Here is a 17,682-nt window from a genome sequence, read left to right on the forward strand (position 1 = left end):
CCCGTCTCAAAATGGCGCCCCCGATTTTCCCACTTCCCCTTATTCCTGTGCCTGGAAGGGAGCCGCGCGGGAGGGGAGGTGGTGGCGGCGGGGGTAGCAGGGGCTGGGCCCGGGACCGCGGCGAGAAGGAGAGAGCGGGGATCCTCCCCTGCGTGCGGGCTCTCCTGCAGTGAGTTATCACTGCCTGAGTCCAGCTGCAAGGGCAGGGTTGTTCCCTTCGAGTTGCTTGTGAGATGTGGAAGGGGCGGTTGGGAGATGGGTCCCTCGCTTTCCCTTTCACTTGCGGCGAGTAAGGTGGGAAGTAAAATACTCGGAAAACACGTCGCCATCCGGGGGATCGCGACAGGCCTAGTATATTGGGTATGCTCTACATGACTTAATTGGAACGAGACATAAAGCTACAGTGTGGTGGAGGAACAAACCTGTGCTCTCTTATGTTTTAGAGGCGAGCTGAATTATTTAAGAGCTATCAAAATGTTCCAAACAATAGGGCCATGAAAGGCTGATTTTCCTAGCATTTCGATGATTGTTTTTTTCTACCGTATGCCTGTTTCAGAGCCAGGGGATGAAATAAGAGAGGCTGAACAGCTAATTAAGCAGCCGAAATTGATCAGTTTCTTCCACATAATATTCAGACCAAATAAAAAGCATGGCATCTTTTTTTTTTTGTCCCAATTCGGTAGTGACTTTTCAGAGTTGCAGGCAGGTTAAATTGCATGTGTGCATTGTTATCCTGTAATAAGAAATGTCAGGAAAAAGGTAGATGTTAGCTGAAGTGAGGTGGCTAAAGACAATGATAGTACAGTCATCATCACTTACGTTTCCTGTATGATAAACCAGTTTATCTGAAAGCAATTGGTACTACACATCATCCACGTGAGCTTATAAGATTATTATTGTCTTTAACTGAAAGGCTATGATTTTTTTGCAGTGACTATGTTGATTTACTTGTTTAACTTATTGTCTCATTATGTTTCAATATAAACTGGCTTACACATGACAAGTGTTTTGAGAGTTGTGCATGTCACTGTCTTGAACACTGCAGTGAGATACCACATTAGTTCTGCCAAACCTGGAAGGGAATAACAAAAAACTTGGTTAGCGGGAGTGCCTCATAAATAAGGCTTTTTAGATACTCCTTTTTAAAACATTCAAGATAGTCCCGTATAAACAAGTTTGAAGTAGATAATGGTTGCAACCTCAGCATTAGGTAATTTGTCTCTGTTCATGAAGTGTGAGAAAGTTTATTAGAAATGACTATAACAGTAAATGCGTTCATGGTAAGAAGCACTGTCATTAGTTCTGAAATAGAAAAGTGGTGGAATGTTCCGGTTTTAAATTTATCATGAATTTTTGTTGTTGTATTTATTTGATAATGCACTTAATCACATTCATTGTAGGAGCAGTGTTAGCTGTCTTAATCTCTTTAGTCAGCTGGCTTTTGTCACTAGTGTTATTTTGATACTTCTGTATTGGCTTTCTTGTAGTTTAAAATAGGCACTGATCTGAACACTTACATGACTGTGAGTTATGCCATTAAACTGAGTTTGTAGAGTTCTTGGTATTTTGTACACAGACTCAAACATAAAATTTGTGTGGTGATCTATTAAAATACTTACAACTCTTCTCTTTTGTAAATAAAACCCATTAGCAAAGACTATCTAGCAGCTATAAGTTTCTGTTCTAAAGTGATGAGAATACCCAACATCTGGTAAATTACTTGGTAGGATTAACTGGGTTACTGTCCTAATAATATGCTCCAAACTTTGTTGTTCTGGCATTTCAGCATGGAGCTGCTGTCCCTTTGGGGGATATTCATGAGAAGAGTGAAAGTTCCTACTTACCAGAAGGACCTATGTATTTGTAGTGCCCCAGACTGCAAAGTGGGCCTTGCCTTTTAATATATGATGGAGTTCTCACATTAAACTCCATAAAAGTAAGAAAATCTTCTTCATTTCTATCCATATGAAACCATCCATCTAAGAAACTTTCATAGTATTTTCCTCAGCACATTTTTATACAAGTATTTCCCTTACATAATTTCCATACGTATCAGTTTAAAAGCTTGGTTCAAGTCAAACAGTCATGTACTTGCTTTTGTGTAGACAAATGAAAATGTGTTTTCAAGGGTTTTTTTTCGTCGCATGTTCCAAACGTATCAATAGATTGCAAATTTTACTTAGCATACAAAAATGGGGGGGGGCGGTGTGTGTGCAGGCATGTTAGTGGGTCTTTTCCTAGAGATTTTCACCAAAGCTAAGGGTAAGAAATAGACATGGCTAAGTCCTTGAAGTAAGTGTTCAGAATTGTCTTGAAACTGATTTGTCAAAAACTTGATTTTGCAGTGTATGTGTGTAGGGTATTGAGTATTGTATTCCTGTCCTCTGTGTGGTGCTTTTTGTGTGATTCTCAAGGCTAGTATTTTGCAGATGACCTATGGAACCAGAGCATGAATGAGGCCTGAGACTTGGAGTGTGTGTGGAGTTTGTAGCCTTGAAATCTACTTTTAAATCCTTTTGAGGCACTATGTGCAACACACAAATGTGAAAAGAATAGGCCAAAAACATTCTGTAATGGCTATGTCAAACCGTAGTACTGCTTCTCTTCAGATTGAGAAAATCTTTTCCTTGTTGTTCATGTTTGTATACTGCCATGTTGTGAACTTACTGAACAGTTTTGATATGATCTGAAACTTCAAAAGATGATTTCCATTACACTTAGAGAAGGTGTTAGTGACTTTTTAAATATATCAAAATCATCTGGATGTGCTCTATCAGGTTTTCAGTCTTGCATTTTTTTTATCATGAGCTGTTAAAAAGTGGGTGGTATGACTGTGACAGGTTTTTCTATTAGATTATTAGATATATTGATGGGACTGTTGAATGAATGATGTTTGCAGTATGTTTCTGGGACTTTATGGCCTTCCTCACAGGTAGCATGATCTCTACCAGCTTGACAACTGGTTATTTTTGTATATGATATCTGACTGTCTAGAATAATTTCTGGGGAGGGGTGTTACGAGAGTGTGAACTTTGAAGTTCTGGGATAACTATGGCTTCTGTAGCTTGGGCGTCTATAAAAAATGAATTAGTTGTTTTTCTTGACAACCTGTTTCAGCTTTGGGTCCTGAAGGAGTTTTGCAAGGGGTAGTAATTACTGTTTTGTAAGTGATAAAAATCTGAATAACTAAAAGCTGTAAATGGCCAGTTGAAGTAAACAGATATTATGTGAGTTAAATCAATCTTGCCTGCTTTTTTATCGTGCCTTCTTTTGTTCTCAATATGGGAGACAGCAAGCAAAAAAGTAGTCATAATGAGTAACCAGTGTAGTGGGTTGATTTCCTCACAGTGTCATCTGGAAGCACTTGCTCCAAAGAGTTGTAACTCGCATGGTCATTGGATGTTGCCCCTATGTCTTTATTAATGCTGCAGAGTCTAGAAAAACATGGGATGAATTAAGATTAAAGGGTTTAAAATTATTTCATCGTTATCCAAACACAATAGAATGCTACAGCAAACAGATTTATTTCATTTTAAAACAGAAATAACCTAATTGTCTTCATTACTTTTCCAAAGGAAAAGATAAACAAATGGCTAACAGTATTCTGAGCTACCTGTATTTTGGCTATGCCTTGCTGCTTGCTTGCTTGTCATATAATTAGGGAGAGAGAAACTGTTGTCACTGGTCCGCTTTTATGCAAATTGCTCTGCAACTTCTGAAGCATATTTCAGCAGTACATTGGCAAGGGGGGGAGGTGGGGAGTCTTGCTTAAGAACCAATACCCCAGCTGTGCATGAATTGTTTTATGCTGTAAGGATGAAAGGTCTAATATTTTTAAAATAACTGGATCCATTCCAGTGTTCTAAAATATTCACCCAGAATTAATTTAATGAGTAAGAATTTTAATATGTAATTATCATAGTACTTAATAATAATGGCAGGGGCTTTTCTGCTTCATAGAAACATTCTTTTGCTGTGGTGTACTTTCTTTCACATGTTTGTAAGAACATACATCTAAAATTAGATATTTATTAGATAATATTGTGCAACTACAATGAAAAAAAAAATCAAACAGGACACAAACTCAGGGTAGAAAAGGATGAATACAGGACTGGAATATCCTACCTAGAAGAAGCTAAATTATTTTGAGAGGTATGGGAAAAGGAGCAACATGTCCAAATAAGAATGTCATTAAGATGTTGAAAATATTTTTTTTCCTAAGGTGTATAATAAAGTTCTGTTTACAGTGAGAAATAAAATACCAGTTTTTCAACTGTTATATTGGTGAGGAAATAACGCTGAGATTTCTTTCTCATCTATTGCATGGAAATTAGTTTGTAAGGGCGTCTCTTAGTGGAGGATGGGGTTCTGCTAGAGCGCTAGAAGCACTTTCCAGAAAAGAAGATTCATCAAGGCTTGTATTGAGTTTACAAAAGGGAGAGTTAGGAAGGAGAATGAAGGCTTAGTGTCTGAGCTAGGTGTGTGCTAAACAGCAATGCTCAAGTGCCTGATATCTGCCAAGTGGTTTGAAATTGGAAGATGGCTAAAGGCTGCTGCTTGCTTTAAAATGTAGTTGCTTTACCATGAGGAAGAAAGAGCAAGAAGTCATGTGAAAGTAGTAGGTTTGCTTACCTTTTTTGCAACATATGTATTAAAGCCATTTTCTGCATTAGGAGAATGTGCTCCAAACTAAATTGTTTGCATTCTAGATGTTAGAAAAGCTGTATCCTCAACAAATGCACACGATTCAAGTAAATAATCAACTGGAGTAGGACAAAGTTACAGGCTGTTTGGGGGGGGCTTTTTTTTTTTTTTAGCAGAAGTACAGAAGCAGATATTTCTCTCACTGAGAGCTGAGTGTAATCACTTTGGTATATTTCCTGTGGGCTGACTTGGAATTTTGGGCACTGGGAGGAAAGAATACAGAAAATTATTATTCCAGTCTTTCATACAGCGATGCCTACCTGCAAAAAAAAAAATTAATCTCCACTGTTAAGTGTAAAAAAACATAAACCTAGGCTCAGAAGTGATACCAGCAGAGTCTGAAGGCTTCCCTGTTCATATGAATAAATACTATGAGTTTATTTTTTTTTTAAGGCATTTGAAAGAAGAGCAGGTAGACTAAGGAACACACTGCTCATACTTGTTAACAAAGATCTCTATTGTGTATATTGATCTGCTAGGATGTGTTAGTATTACAAATTTCTCATCATATGATAGTTTTCTGGTGGCTTGCACAAAGTGATCTGGAATCCTTACTAGTCAAGACAATCCATTTTTCTGCATACGGAAGGCTTTATATTTTTGCTTCACAAAGTACAGTTGTTAACTAGAGAAGGTATTAATGATTTGTGCATCAAGATCTACTGTACACTTATTTAAGGAAATTCCGTTTGACATATGTGATTGAAGTGAATTGATGAAGTATACTTGCAAAAAAAGCTTGATGTGGTGATTGAGTTTTCCCAGTTTGCTCAGTCTTTTAGCATACTTTAGCGGTGCTGACTTTGGAATATTGTTTAACAATAGCAACATTATGGGGAAAAAATTATTATTTCTTGTCATTTGATATTTCACCAATACTGTGAAAGTCTGAATCTGTTGTGTTATACTTCAATCTTGATATGTTAAGAACTAAGAGACTGAAGTCTTGCAAGAAGAAACATAATTGGATTTTAATGTCCTCATTTGAAACTTTAATGGGAAGATGAGGTATTGAAGAAGATAACTCGTTCATTTGTTATAGATTTGGTCTATAGTTGACATCTTAATAGCAATGATAGTTGTACTCTGGACTATTGACTTTGGTAAATATTAGAACAAGTTATATGTAATCCATGTTGCATTAGTGAATTAGATTTTTCTTACTTGGTTTGTAAATCTAATACCACCCACTGTCTTTTCATAAACAGGTTGTTACTGGCAGAAGCACCACTGAGATCTGAATCCTGGAACTTGCTTTCAAGAGCTTGAAACAAAGGACTTCTTTCTAATTTGGGCATGGCTAATCGAGGAGCAACAAGACCCAATGGGCCAAATGCTGGAAATAAAATTTGCCAGTTCAAACTAGTACTTTTAGGAGAGTCTGCAGTTGGCAAATCAAGTTTGGTGCTTCGTTTTGTAAAAGGACAGTTTCATGAGTTTCAAGAAAGTACGATTGGAGGTGAGAAAGTTATCCTGTTGATTTGTTTCACGCTGAGTTCGTATTGCCCTTGACAACCTTGACTGTAACGGCACTTCTAGAGTGGGTCATTGGCAGCAAGGATCAAATCTGAGCCCTGTCTCTAATTGAGAACTATAACTTTCTATGCTAAAAGCTGTAGTTGGCACAAGGCTGTAGCAAACATCCATGTCAAGTGAGAAAGCAAATGTGTGCTTGAACTGTGTAGTTTTGAAAATTGGGCTTGATGTTACATTTTGTTTGTGGGTGGATGTGTGGCTATTTTAATTGTACTGTATGCTTAATGCATGAAATAACTGCTTAATAAGAATTAAGAACTTAATTTCTATGAAAAAGAAGTGCTGCATCTTCCAAAAAGGCTGTGTTGTTATATATGCATCCTGGCTTTGCTTTTGGTTTGAGAGAACTTGCTACATTTCTGAATATACTTTTCTTTGTTAGTAAACACAGAATTTAATGTGCTGTTTTTACATTTTGTGACTTCAAACAAAACAGGTGCTGGCTACTAGAATTGGAAAAAAAAATATCTGTTTAGCTGTGAACAGATTTTATCCCCCTTTTTATTTTAAGTTGTTTGTGCTTTGAGCTGTATTCCTCCTTGGATAAATTTAAACTTATCCTAAAAGTACCTAACGGCATACAGACTCAAACAAAATATGGATTTTATGGATTGATAGATATTCTCTAGTAGTCCCTGTTGCTGCTTGCATGAATCAGTGTTTTCATGTTTCATTGTAATATTTACATATTGAAGCCCTTTCAGTGGTGTGTATGTGTCTTTACACACGTTGTTGAAATGTAAAAAAATCTACAAAGCTTACAAAAATAAATACAAGCTGAATTTTATTGCATTACTTTTTACCCTATTTCTAGCTGTTACATGTATTTATTTCATATATCTGTCAGCATGAGTGGAGAACCTCTCCTTTAGCAGTCTTAATAATGCTTACTTTTGGCTTTGTGTGTTTTATAATGTCTTTAGGATAGGTGTTAGCGTGAAGGGTTTCTGTATTGTCTCTTAAGCGATGTGGTAATGTAGAGAGCGTTCTCAAAGATCTATAGTGAATTAACTTCCCAATGTCAATACAGTTTTTAGTTTTTAAAAAAACCTTAAAATTAAGGGAAATCCATTGTTCGGTTTCAGTGATCTGCAATTGATTTAACTTTTTTGTGTTTTTCTTGTTTTAGTGGCTGGGTAGAACTAGGGGTAACCCAAACCCTGTTACACTGGTTAAAATCTATACAAAGGTTGAACAAGAGCTTAAGTTCAAGTTCAGATAAATAGAATTTAGTGTAATCTCTGTATTAGCTTGTCTCTTCTATATAAAATGGAACAAGGAAATAGCATATAATACAGCTGAGAGATACTAAATGCAGCAATGTTGGGATTCAGAAAAAGTTTTCTATAGAGAAAGCTGTCCTAACTCTGTAGCTTGTAGTTGCCTAAGGGATATTTTTTTTTTTTGTATACAGAAGGGCCTTTTAACAAAGAGAGGCTTATGTGCATTGTGAATCTGAATAAAAACATCTGAAAGAGTGCAGTTAAAGGCAGACATGTTGGATGGTAGTGGTGTGGTTTTGCCACTTCAGAGTAGTGTAGCAAAGACTGGTAGTTGCTTAAGACAAAAGCATGGCTGTTAAAGGTGATAGGCTTTCAGGTAATTAACACAGCTGATTAATTGTCAATTTACTATGGCCTTGCAAGATAGAAGAAAGTTACCTTGTTTGCAGAAATTATCTGGCATTTTATCTTGGTTGAAATGTTCCTTTCAACAAAAACAGGAGGATGTCGTAGAATAAAACCCTTGGTTTAATTCTCCTTCTGAGTACATCCCTTCATTTATGGAGTATAGGTACATTCTTCTGTTAAAGAGAATAATGCCTGTACGAACTTCAAATTCCACTTGTTTAACATTGTCTCTGCCTTGGAGAAATATAGTATTGAGCTGGTTCTAAGGAGGAAGCCTTTAGTCTGATTCAGGATGTATTTTTTTTTTTCCTCTTTATTTTGTTTCTGGGCTGCTTAAGAAGCTACCAAGAGGAGCCTGCTTCACCAATGCTCGGATATTTAGCATTTAGAGAGATTTATGGTGATTTAATGTTGGAACATCAAAACCTGTACCACCTCCAACCTGCCTCCTCACCTGTGATGGATGCTAATACCCCTGAAGCAGGAACACCTGACAACTTAACTAGTCAGCTTCTGTGTGTTAGTTACAGTGTCCTTTACTGACTTGCTTTTGGTTTACTGTAATGAGTTGAAAGTTGCAGCAGTTTTGGAATGATTCATAGGCTATGATGTCTCGGGGTATGTGGGACAGGGTAACATCCTAGGTATGCAAGGGTTATGGGTCAGTGCCTCTTCAGACATTTGATTTAAATCAGCCACGATATGTCAGTATCCTTAGTGATGACAGTCCCCAGTTCAGCCAAGTAGGGGGATTCCTTAGCATTTCATCGAGCAGAAGGTCTTAATATTTTTTTGTTGTCTGTGAAAGGAGCAAGGGCAAACCAGTCTGCAGTATTTCACTAAATGTCCTTCATGACTGGAAAAACAACTCCAAGCATTTATGCTGGATTGCTCAAACTTTCATCTAAATTCTTGGAATTGTTGCATTTTCTGCTGTGTATGTGCTATAACTGGGCAAACAATGTGACTCGAGCAGGTGATTACCTGCTTGTCAGACCACTGTAATAGTTGTGTGCTTATTTTTAAACTTCAAAAGCTAAGGTAGAACAGATGGCTGAGTTAAAACTCAAAGGGTTAAGATAACCCAGTAGAAGGAGATCTTGCTTTTCAGTGTTTCGGGTTCTTCCTCCCCACCTCCCCCACCCCAAGAAATTCTTGAGATTCCAGCTTAATTCTGTAATAGGGGTTTCTATATTGTGTGGGTGCTCACTTCCGTATTTCTAATACGTACCTTAATCTGAATGGAAAATCTTTACTAGGAGTAACTGTTTGAAGACTTGGAATAAGTTAGTTACTGTTTTCTGTAGTTAGAAGACCATTATTTATGGTAATGCATTTGGCTGTAGTGGCAATGGATGCAAGTTTCCCTGAAACTGCAGGCTGTCAGAATTAAATTAAAATTAATTCTTGAGATCACCTGCAAAGTCAAAAATGTGGCTGCTTTAAGAACAAGAGCTTTTGAGAAGTGATTCTTTCTTCCATGCCCATTAGCTAAGGTGGAGTTGTCAGGAGCTGAAAATCAAGACTTTAAGTTACTATTCAAGTAATATAAATGTGTAGAACTGTAAATACCTGAACTGTTGGATTATAGCATGATGGGATGCTATTGCCGGTACTCTGTAGAGTCTGTTGAAGCAGGATAAGATGTATCTAGAAGGCTTAAGAAAGGGCTTGTGGTTACTCAGATTCACTATTATGAGGAGGGGAAAAAAAAAAAAGGGAATTCTTTCCAGTTATTGCTTTCTTATGTCTTTAACTTGAGGAAAGATTGGTTGTTCACATAACTGTTCTGTGTTGATTGGAGTTAGAGTTTATCAGCTAATGCTTGCTTCAGACCTGCTATATTTTAAAAACAGGCTTAAATTGTTTAAGGAAATCATGTTTGTATCTCTGTGAACATAATTTTATATGAATATAGAGATATAAGCAGACTTCTGGATTCAGCACCTATATCTCTTTTGTAGCTGCTTTTCTAACCCAGACTGTATGTCTCGACGATACAACGGTAAAATTTGAAATTTGGGATACAGCTGGGCAAGAGCGGTACCACAGTTTAGCACCCATGTACTACAGAGGAGCACAAGCAGCTATAGTGGTATACGACATTACAAATGAGGTAAGTACGATATTAGGGATGCAAAAGGGGGATTTGGAAGTTAGCAGTCTTGCCTTGTTCTTTCCTTAATTTTTCTTGCTGACTTGTTTGAATCAATTAATCGTTTTATCGAGTGGTTTGGGTTGGAAGGGACCTTTAAAGGTCATCTAGTCCAGTCCCCCTGCCATGGACAGGGGCATCTTTCACTACATCAGGCTGCTCATTTCATATCAGACTACGTAATATTAAATTGTCTTTGTAAACTTTTCTTGCCAAAATACCATTTCTAGCGGTTTTTACAGTATTAAAAAAAAAAAGAAAGAGGAAGAAAGCAAATTCCATTGTAGAAGTGTTTCAAATCCACCTTTAAATCGGTTCACCAGAATTGAGCTGCTGCTTTCACCGCATTGCCAGTGGCGGTTTATTTCTGATTGTGAAAGACATTCTTTTCATATTGTATTACTGCAAGTTACGGGTAAGGATTGGAACGGTAGCCCAAGCCATCAAGACCAAAACCTAAGGTGATTTGATTTCTTTTTATTTTAATTTAGATCAGGTAAGCTTCACTTGTTTTTGGTAAAATGAGACTTAAAAACAAAAACCTTCAAAAAAACCTCAGAAACCCTGTACCATAGTGAACAGTGCTCAGTAATTAGATAGTGTTTTGAGACCCTTTCGATATAGCTGTTCATAAACTTTATTCTTCTAGAGGAGAAATTAAAATTCACATTTACTCTCTTAACCACTTCTTTCCTTACTCTGTCTACATAAAGATCTTTCTATCTTTACTTACTTCTTCAGCATTATCCCAACTAAAGCACATGTGAGAACTAAGGTAGGAATGTTTCATTTTAAAAAGCTCAGTTGGTAAGTTGGAGTGTGCCTTTGGACAAAGGTAGCAGCCTTGCATTGGCCTTTTGCTTGAAGTATAGATAACAGAGATTGGGATAATAGGCGAGTACAAAAGGATGATAAAACTCAGTTGCATCATTTTGCAATCATTAACAGGAGTCCTTTGCCAGAGCGAAAAATTGGGTCAAAGAACTTCAGCGACAAGCAAGTCCTAACATTGTAATAGCTTTAGCAGGAAACAAAGCTGATCTAGCTAACAAAAGAGCTGTGGATTTCCAGGTATGTAAATAACTTCTGTTTATAGAAATAGGATTTTGTTGGAATAGAAAGTAAATAAACCTACGAGGAGCTTATATGCATAGCCTAGCTAGTTGTTGCAGAGGTCATGCTGTTAAATATAAACGTCAGCTGAGACTAATTAAATCATACATGCTAGTGAAAAATCTATTTCTGTACAAGGGATATGTAGCAGTAGACTTTTCTTGAATAATTAAGTTTGGCTTTGAGGAATAACTAATTTATTTGACTATCTTTAAGGCTAATTGAATGTCTTTTCTTTGATGTGACCTCTTCCTGTCTTCTACCTGAAATTACCAGTAACTAGAGTTCCAATGGATGAGACAGCAGTAACTCTCAGTGCAAACCATTCTTTATGACTTGTCAGCAGGAGAATTCTGATTGTCATACGATACAAAGCTGATTGATATGCTTGACTTTCTTAGGCTGTACTGTTGAAGCAGTGTTCAGGTTTTAATTGTTCTTTTCATGGCGTTCTATTTAGTGGATATATCTGTGCTCTTGCTCCTATATTTTCTAGAAAGATAGGAAGTTTAACAAAGTCATCAGAAAATAGTTTCCAAAACAAATAAAATTTACTGCAGGCTGTTCTGGTCCATTCATGATTGGTTGAATTTGAATGAAGGTCGTATTTATTAGCAATTAATTCTCTTACAGTTTTAATCTGTATTTGGTGAGATACTGCTGTGTATAGTAATGAATCCTTTTGTAACTATAGGAGTCAGACTGTGAAGGTTAGCGGTGTTTTAGGTATTTTTCTGCCAGAATTCAATAACTCAGTTTTCTAATTTTCTATTTCCATGTCCATTGTAACATAAAGCTCTGTGTCAAAAGACCTTTGTGTGTTGTGAAAAATTGCAGTAGTTAAAAAGTTTCATACGCGTGTGCAGTCAAAAACTTAATAAAATTTAATTACCAACTACCTTTACTATTTTTTTATACGATTACAATCTTAATGTTTTTCAAATATTCATTTTTTGTTCGTGTAGGTTGATGGGCTTCTTGCAGGCTTGACAATCTTTTCTCACTGCAAAGCCTGTTTTAGATTTCTAGCTATTTCTTAATGTGTTATTTCAGATGTAGTTACATAGATCTTAGAAGATGTTCCTTAAACGAATATAGAATGCTGTAGATCTTTTTTTTTTTTCATCATAGGTGTTCTGTAGTTTGGCTTTTTCCAGGTTTCTAATGGAACGCAAAGGCAGTTACATAATCACAAGAAGCTGGAGATTCTCAGCTGAATTGGCTAACAGAAAGTGGCAAAAATAGGAAACTTTATAAACAGTGTGTTTCAGATCAAAACGGAGACTGAAAAGGGAGATAATGCAGCAAGACACTTAATATTGCTTATTTGCTTTATAATTGTGAATTTCTGTCAGGATAATGAAACTGTTCTGATCCATCTGCCTCAGAGGCTGAAAGACTCAAGATAGTTCACAAACTGCCTTATTTCCAGGGTAATAATAGTCTTTCTGACATTTGATGGCACATTCTGGAGCTTATTCATTCTTGCTATCACAGCTATTGTTCAGGATCAGGGTTGCCTTTTTAATAAATATTTTTATTTATTATTTAGATTTGTCCATGATCTTTTGATCTGGATATTTTTAAGGTGAATAAGGATTTTTAAGATTACATTTCTAAATGTTTAGCTGCTTGATGGAATCATAACTTCTTCATAGCTGATGAATAATACATTGTCAGGAGTGTTTCAACAAACTTTCTTTCTTTCAAAATGGTTTTGAAATTGTCCCTTAGTAGCAATAAAAATACAATGTGTAATGCTTGGGTGATTTTCTTAATTTTTTTTTTTTTTTTAAGTGAAGTAATGCATTCTTATTTTAACTTTCAGGAAGCACAGGCTTATGCAGATGACAACAGCTTATTGTTCATGGAGACATCTGCCAAAACATCTATGAACGTAAATGAAATATTCATGGCAATTGGTGAGTTTATGAACAAACTGAGAATTTAAGGGAATTGTTTTCCTGATATTCATACCATCACAATCTTCCTAGCCCAAGATCTTTGTTTTTCACTTAAATATTTCTGGCACTGAAGTTTCCTTAGGTCCTTTCAGATCCTTTCTGACGTTCAGAAGTCAGATAAACTTACTTGAAGCACAATTGCGCAGGCCTTCTGTCAAGTGCCAAAACACTTGAATTAACTTGGAATAGCTAAGCTATAGGTTATTTCTGAACTCTGTCAGCATATTTTGTGTACTTGTTTGGATTTCACGATCAAAACTTGTACTGCTTCAAGTTCAAGCAATGTCAAGCTTTAGTTGTTATATAAAAAAAAAAACCCAAACTTTTCCATGGTATAGGTAACCACAAAAAAGCTTTACACAGCTTTTCTTAATCATGAGACATACTTGGCCTTTGTTAATCATATTAGTATAAGAATGTAAATGGAAGTGTATAAATGTGTGCCTTTTGACGGTATGTTTGCAGCAGATTCCACACTGCCTTGGATAGGTGCAGAACCTGGAATAACGTACCTTTTATGAGACAATGGTAACTGAAGCTGGAAACATTTCAAAATGAGAGAATGATAATCAACTTGCTTAAAAAAAGTATTCATTTTAGTCTAAACAAAACATTTGCTAAATACACTTTTGTGTTAAAATTTTCTTTGAATTCCAAATGCAGCTATGCAAAAGTTGTGCCACAGATGACAATGTGTGCTTAAATTCAATGTCCAAGTATAAGTAAAGGACACTTCATGTGAAAAGTAAATTTACTAATATATTTTTAGCTCTAATAATCTTAGGGATTTCTGTAAAGATGCTAACATGTAATGTAACTATAAATTACAAAGAAATTTTGTGAATTCCATTGATAGCAATGAAATACAATTTTGTATCTAATAAGCAATTTGAAAGTGGAGGAAAAAAAAGCCTGCATTTTTAGGTGGGTCACCAACCTATTTATTAATAAACCTTAATCACAGTGGTGGCTCTGCTACTGGGAAATAGTAATGTGTCATGTCAAGCAACCTTATCAAATGTTTCGCATTTTACACTACAGTGACCTCTCTATCCCACTTGTTGTCAAAACCAGCATTGCTGTCAAAATTATATATTTCTAAAGAGCTGTTATCTTGTTTTCCAAATCAGTAAAGCAGAAGGTAATTTGTGGTGTGTTTCAAACTTCCAGCAGATGCAAATTAAATTATCGCTATAGCAACACTTTATAACAAATACTTTCTTCATATTAACTATAAATACTTGGGGGAAGAAACCACATAACTGTGTGAGTACAAAGTATATTTTTTTCAGAGATGCTCAAGATAGGCCTACATTTAATGATACAAAAATGCTCAATTACACTGTTCTGGTGAAGTTTTAAAACTAATTTGTTTAAAGGTGCAGTTTACATCCTGTTTAAAAAAAAAAAAATAAAAATGAATCCCTAGAGTCTGAAAGGGTTTTTGTTATTTGTTATATCAGCCAATAATTTTTACGTCTCCATATTTTAATGAAGTATACAAAGTAAATTTGAGAAAACAATGCCCATTTAGTACCTGGGTATTTTGTCTGCAAGATTGCTTGTCTGTGTGAGTATTCTTTCACATTGATGGGTAAAATTCAGCTTTATCAGTGCATCAGAACAAAATCTGTGCAGTGATGGATCCTGAAAGGAAATCTTGACAAGGATATAAGTATTGCATGGGACTTGGAATGGCCTTTTGCACAACATGGATGTGGTTCTAAGGACCATGTGTAAAAATTATCTTCAAAAACGGGAGAAAATGAAAAATTAGAACATGGGCAGAATTGTAAGATGAAAGCCACGGCTGCTTGTAAATTGACTGCTTTAGAGCTTGTTCGGAACTTCCAATTGAAAAAAATTCATGTTAATCTACAGTTCTAGAATGTATCTAGAATCCAAAACAACAGTGCTCTGAAAGTATTTTTCTACTGGTGCTTTGTACTGACTCAGCAGCTTAGTATCACGTGAACTCTTGGGTTCTGTCACAGAATCGTAGAACAGCCCAGGTTGGAAGGGACCTCAAAATACCATTTGGCCCAACCTTTCACTGGAAGGGGACCGTAGATGAGATTACCTGGCACCCTGACATCTTCTAGCACCACAACATATCTTGTTGATGTGTACTCTGCTGGTTTTTGTGCTGTTATACTTGCATTTCATTTGTTTTAGGAAAACTTGTTCCTTTAAAAGCTGGCCAAAGTAATTGGTTTGGAGTTGAAGCATGCAGCCAAACTGTAGAATTGAGAAGGTTGTTGGGTCTCAGCAACATATGCAGGACAGCCCCACGGAAGTCCTTTTATGTCAAACTTAGCAATTTTATAATGGGGAGAAAGCTAGCAGGAGCTACTGCTCGGAAGGGCAGCATTTGTCACCCTTATTTTTCATGTCAGGACCGAGAAGGTACATTGGAGCTACAAGGACAACAAAGAAATTATCACAGTCTAATAAAAGCTGAAGAGAAGAGACGGCTTGAAAAAGAGAGGAGAGACTTGATCTAGTGCTGAGGGCCATTTTATGTGTTCCATGTAAATACTTATTCTGCCTAGATAGCTGGGCAGTAGTTGTTCCATTTCTGTCTGGTTTGTCCCTATTTTATTCTTTCTGTATCTTTTCTGCACTAACATCCTGATCTTAAAGCCTGTTCTGTGTCGGTGGATTCCCGTAAGAGCCATCATTTGCTGGCCTAGCATACCTGTGCAGATACATTTTACTGCTCAAGTTCCTAATGCCTTTCAGTCTTGAAAATCATAGATAAGGTAGTTAATCATTAAGAAGTTAAGTGTCCTAACTTCTTTTATTACCAACATGCTGAATCAAATCAGATTTTATAGTGATTATATTGATATGCTTATAGAGTAATAAAGTGTTGACTGTTTGTGTACTCAGGTCATGTAATCTGAGTTCAATCTCAGTTTTAACTCTTATTTCCTGTTGATTTTATAGCAAAAAAATTGCCCAAGAATGAACCACAGAATGCAGGAGCCAACTCTGCCAGAGGAAGAGGAGTAGACCTTACTGAACCCACGCAATCACCCAAGAGTCAATGTTGTAGTAACTAAAACATCAATTGCTTTAAACTGTTCTGAATATTCTGCTTCCTAACTGTTGATAACCATGGAATTGGAGTGCTTAACCTGGCGCAGTACAGCTTCTGAACAGCGAAGAGACTTATGATAATAGTCACGTTCATGATACAGAGTTTTCTTTTGACCTAAAATTTTAACATGCATGTATCCACCACTGGCTGTAATGTTTCAGCAGTAGAGGAGAGATGGAATCGGAATAAACTTCCTTCAGTTGAAAGGTTTTAAAAATCAGGTTAGGGATGTAGAAGAACTACTCTCCATGGACCTAATTGGCCAGTTCCTGTAGCCTCAATACTGATTACTGTTATAATAAATAGAATTGGGCCTTTTCATAATTCTCAATTGTGCTTTAAAACCTTTTTAGAAACAGGGTCAAAAAATTACTTAAACTTATTCACAGTATTGATGCAACCAGTTGTTTCTGCAGGTATCTACTGTTTAGTTATACATTCCATAGTTTAATTTAATTACAAATAATACTTGCATTAACAATTTTAAGAACTCTATGCTTGCAGGAAAGTGGAGTTTTAGTTGGTACACTGTATGTAAATTATATCAACCCAGTTAGTTATCTGAAGGAATTAGTGATAAATCAAGTTTAACTTCATTTCTAATCTGTTCAGAGGGTACAGACCAGTAAATTGAACTTTATGACTTAGGAATTTTTTTTCTTCTACAAACTGTAAGAGCTCTTCAAGTAAAACCACAACAAACTTGGTGTCTGTGAGTTCTTTCTTGTTTTTGATCATTGCTGGCCATTACAGTTTATGTTTTTCCCCTAAGGAAAAAATATAGTGCACTAACGATTATGTACATCCAACTTGATTTTAAATTTGGATATTAATGTACTGTAAATAGGTACTCTGCATTGTAGTCTACATTTGTTTAATACTTTCTGTAATATTTAAAAGTTGCTTAAAGGTATACAGAATGTACAGTTACTTAAGGCTAACTTTTTTCCTCTCTAATCAAAGGGGGTTCTAAGTTCTTCCTTTATGGCTAGAACAGTAATAAATGATGCTCCTGTATCTGTAACATAAGTACTGCTGTCTGTCAGTAATGAACTTTGCAACTTTGTTTTCCAAAGTACATTTTATTTTGATCTGTCCAGTATATTGCACTAATTCTTTTAGTTATTTTCATTATATGAAATCTACCAAGTGTGTCAGAAGAGATGAATTAGTCTATTTAAATGTTGAACTGATAGCAGAAACTTAACTTGTGCAGATTTAAAATTTGCGGTAATCTGGGTTTAGCAAGGAAAATGACAGTTCACCAGTGTTTTAGTTTTATATTGAGGTGCTCAGGTTTGAATAAAGTGGTTTAAAAAAAAAAAAAGATTTTTGATTACTGTTTCTTATTGAGAGTTTCAGAAGGTTTTATTGCACTTGCACAGTTCCAGTCAAGATGTCTGATTTACTGTGTGGGTCAGCATTTAAGATGATTACGAATAAATTAATGACACGGCTAAATGTTAGCTTGTACTG

General features: G+C 36.1%; 2 protein-coding genes across 3 annotated transcripts in view; one reads left to right on the plus strand and one right to left on the minus strand.

The window, feature by feature from the left end:
• The window catches only part of EFHB (EF-hand domain family, member B), a 39,313-nt gene extending 33,311 nt beyond the window's left edge, over window positions 1-6,002 (minus strand). Inside the window, exons 1-2 of the mRNA XM_009888948.1 lie at window positions 5,869-6,002; window positions 3,347-3,434 (exon numbers count right to left, since the gene is read on the minus strand). Of these exons, the coding sequence (XP_009887250.1) occupies window positions 3,347-3,434; window positions 5,869-6,002 (222 nt within the window). The remainder of the gene's footprint in view (window positions 1-3,346; window positions 3,435-5,868) is intronic.
• Window positions 5,910-17,667, plus strand: RAB5A (RAB5A, member RAS oncogene family). Of its 2 annotated transcripts, none has more exons than XM_009888928.1 (5): window positions 5,910-6,163; window positions 9,836-9,987; window positions 10,975-11,097; window positions 12,968-13,061; window positions 16,053-17,667. In XM_009888928.1, the coding sequence occupies exons 1-5, from the start codon at window positions 6,001-6,003 to the stop codon at window positions 16,166-16,168; spliced, it is 648 nt and encodes a 215-aa protein (XP_009887230.1). In that variant the 5' UTR covers window positions 5,910-6,000; the 3' UTR covers window positions 16,169-17,667. The 2 variants fall into 2 exon arrangements, with proteins under 2 accessions (XP_009887230.1, XP_009887231.1); XM_009888929.1 differs by having other exon boundaries at window positions 6,001-6,161; window positions 9,876-9,987.
• The last annotated feature ends 15 nt before the right edge of the window (window positions 17,668-17,682 follow it).

This window comes from Charadrius vociferus, unplaced genomic scaffold (assembly GCF_000708025.1).
Source record: "Charadrius vociferus isolate BGI_N301 unplaced genomic scaffold, ASM70802v2 scaffold217, whole genome shotgun sequence".
Lineage (NCBI taxonomy): Eukaryota > Metazoa > Chordata > Aves > Charadriiformes > Charadriidae > Charadrius > Charadrius vociferus.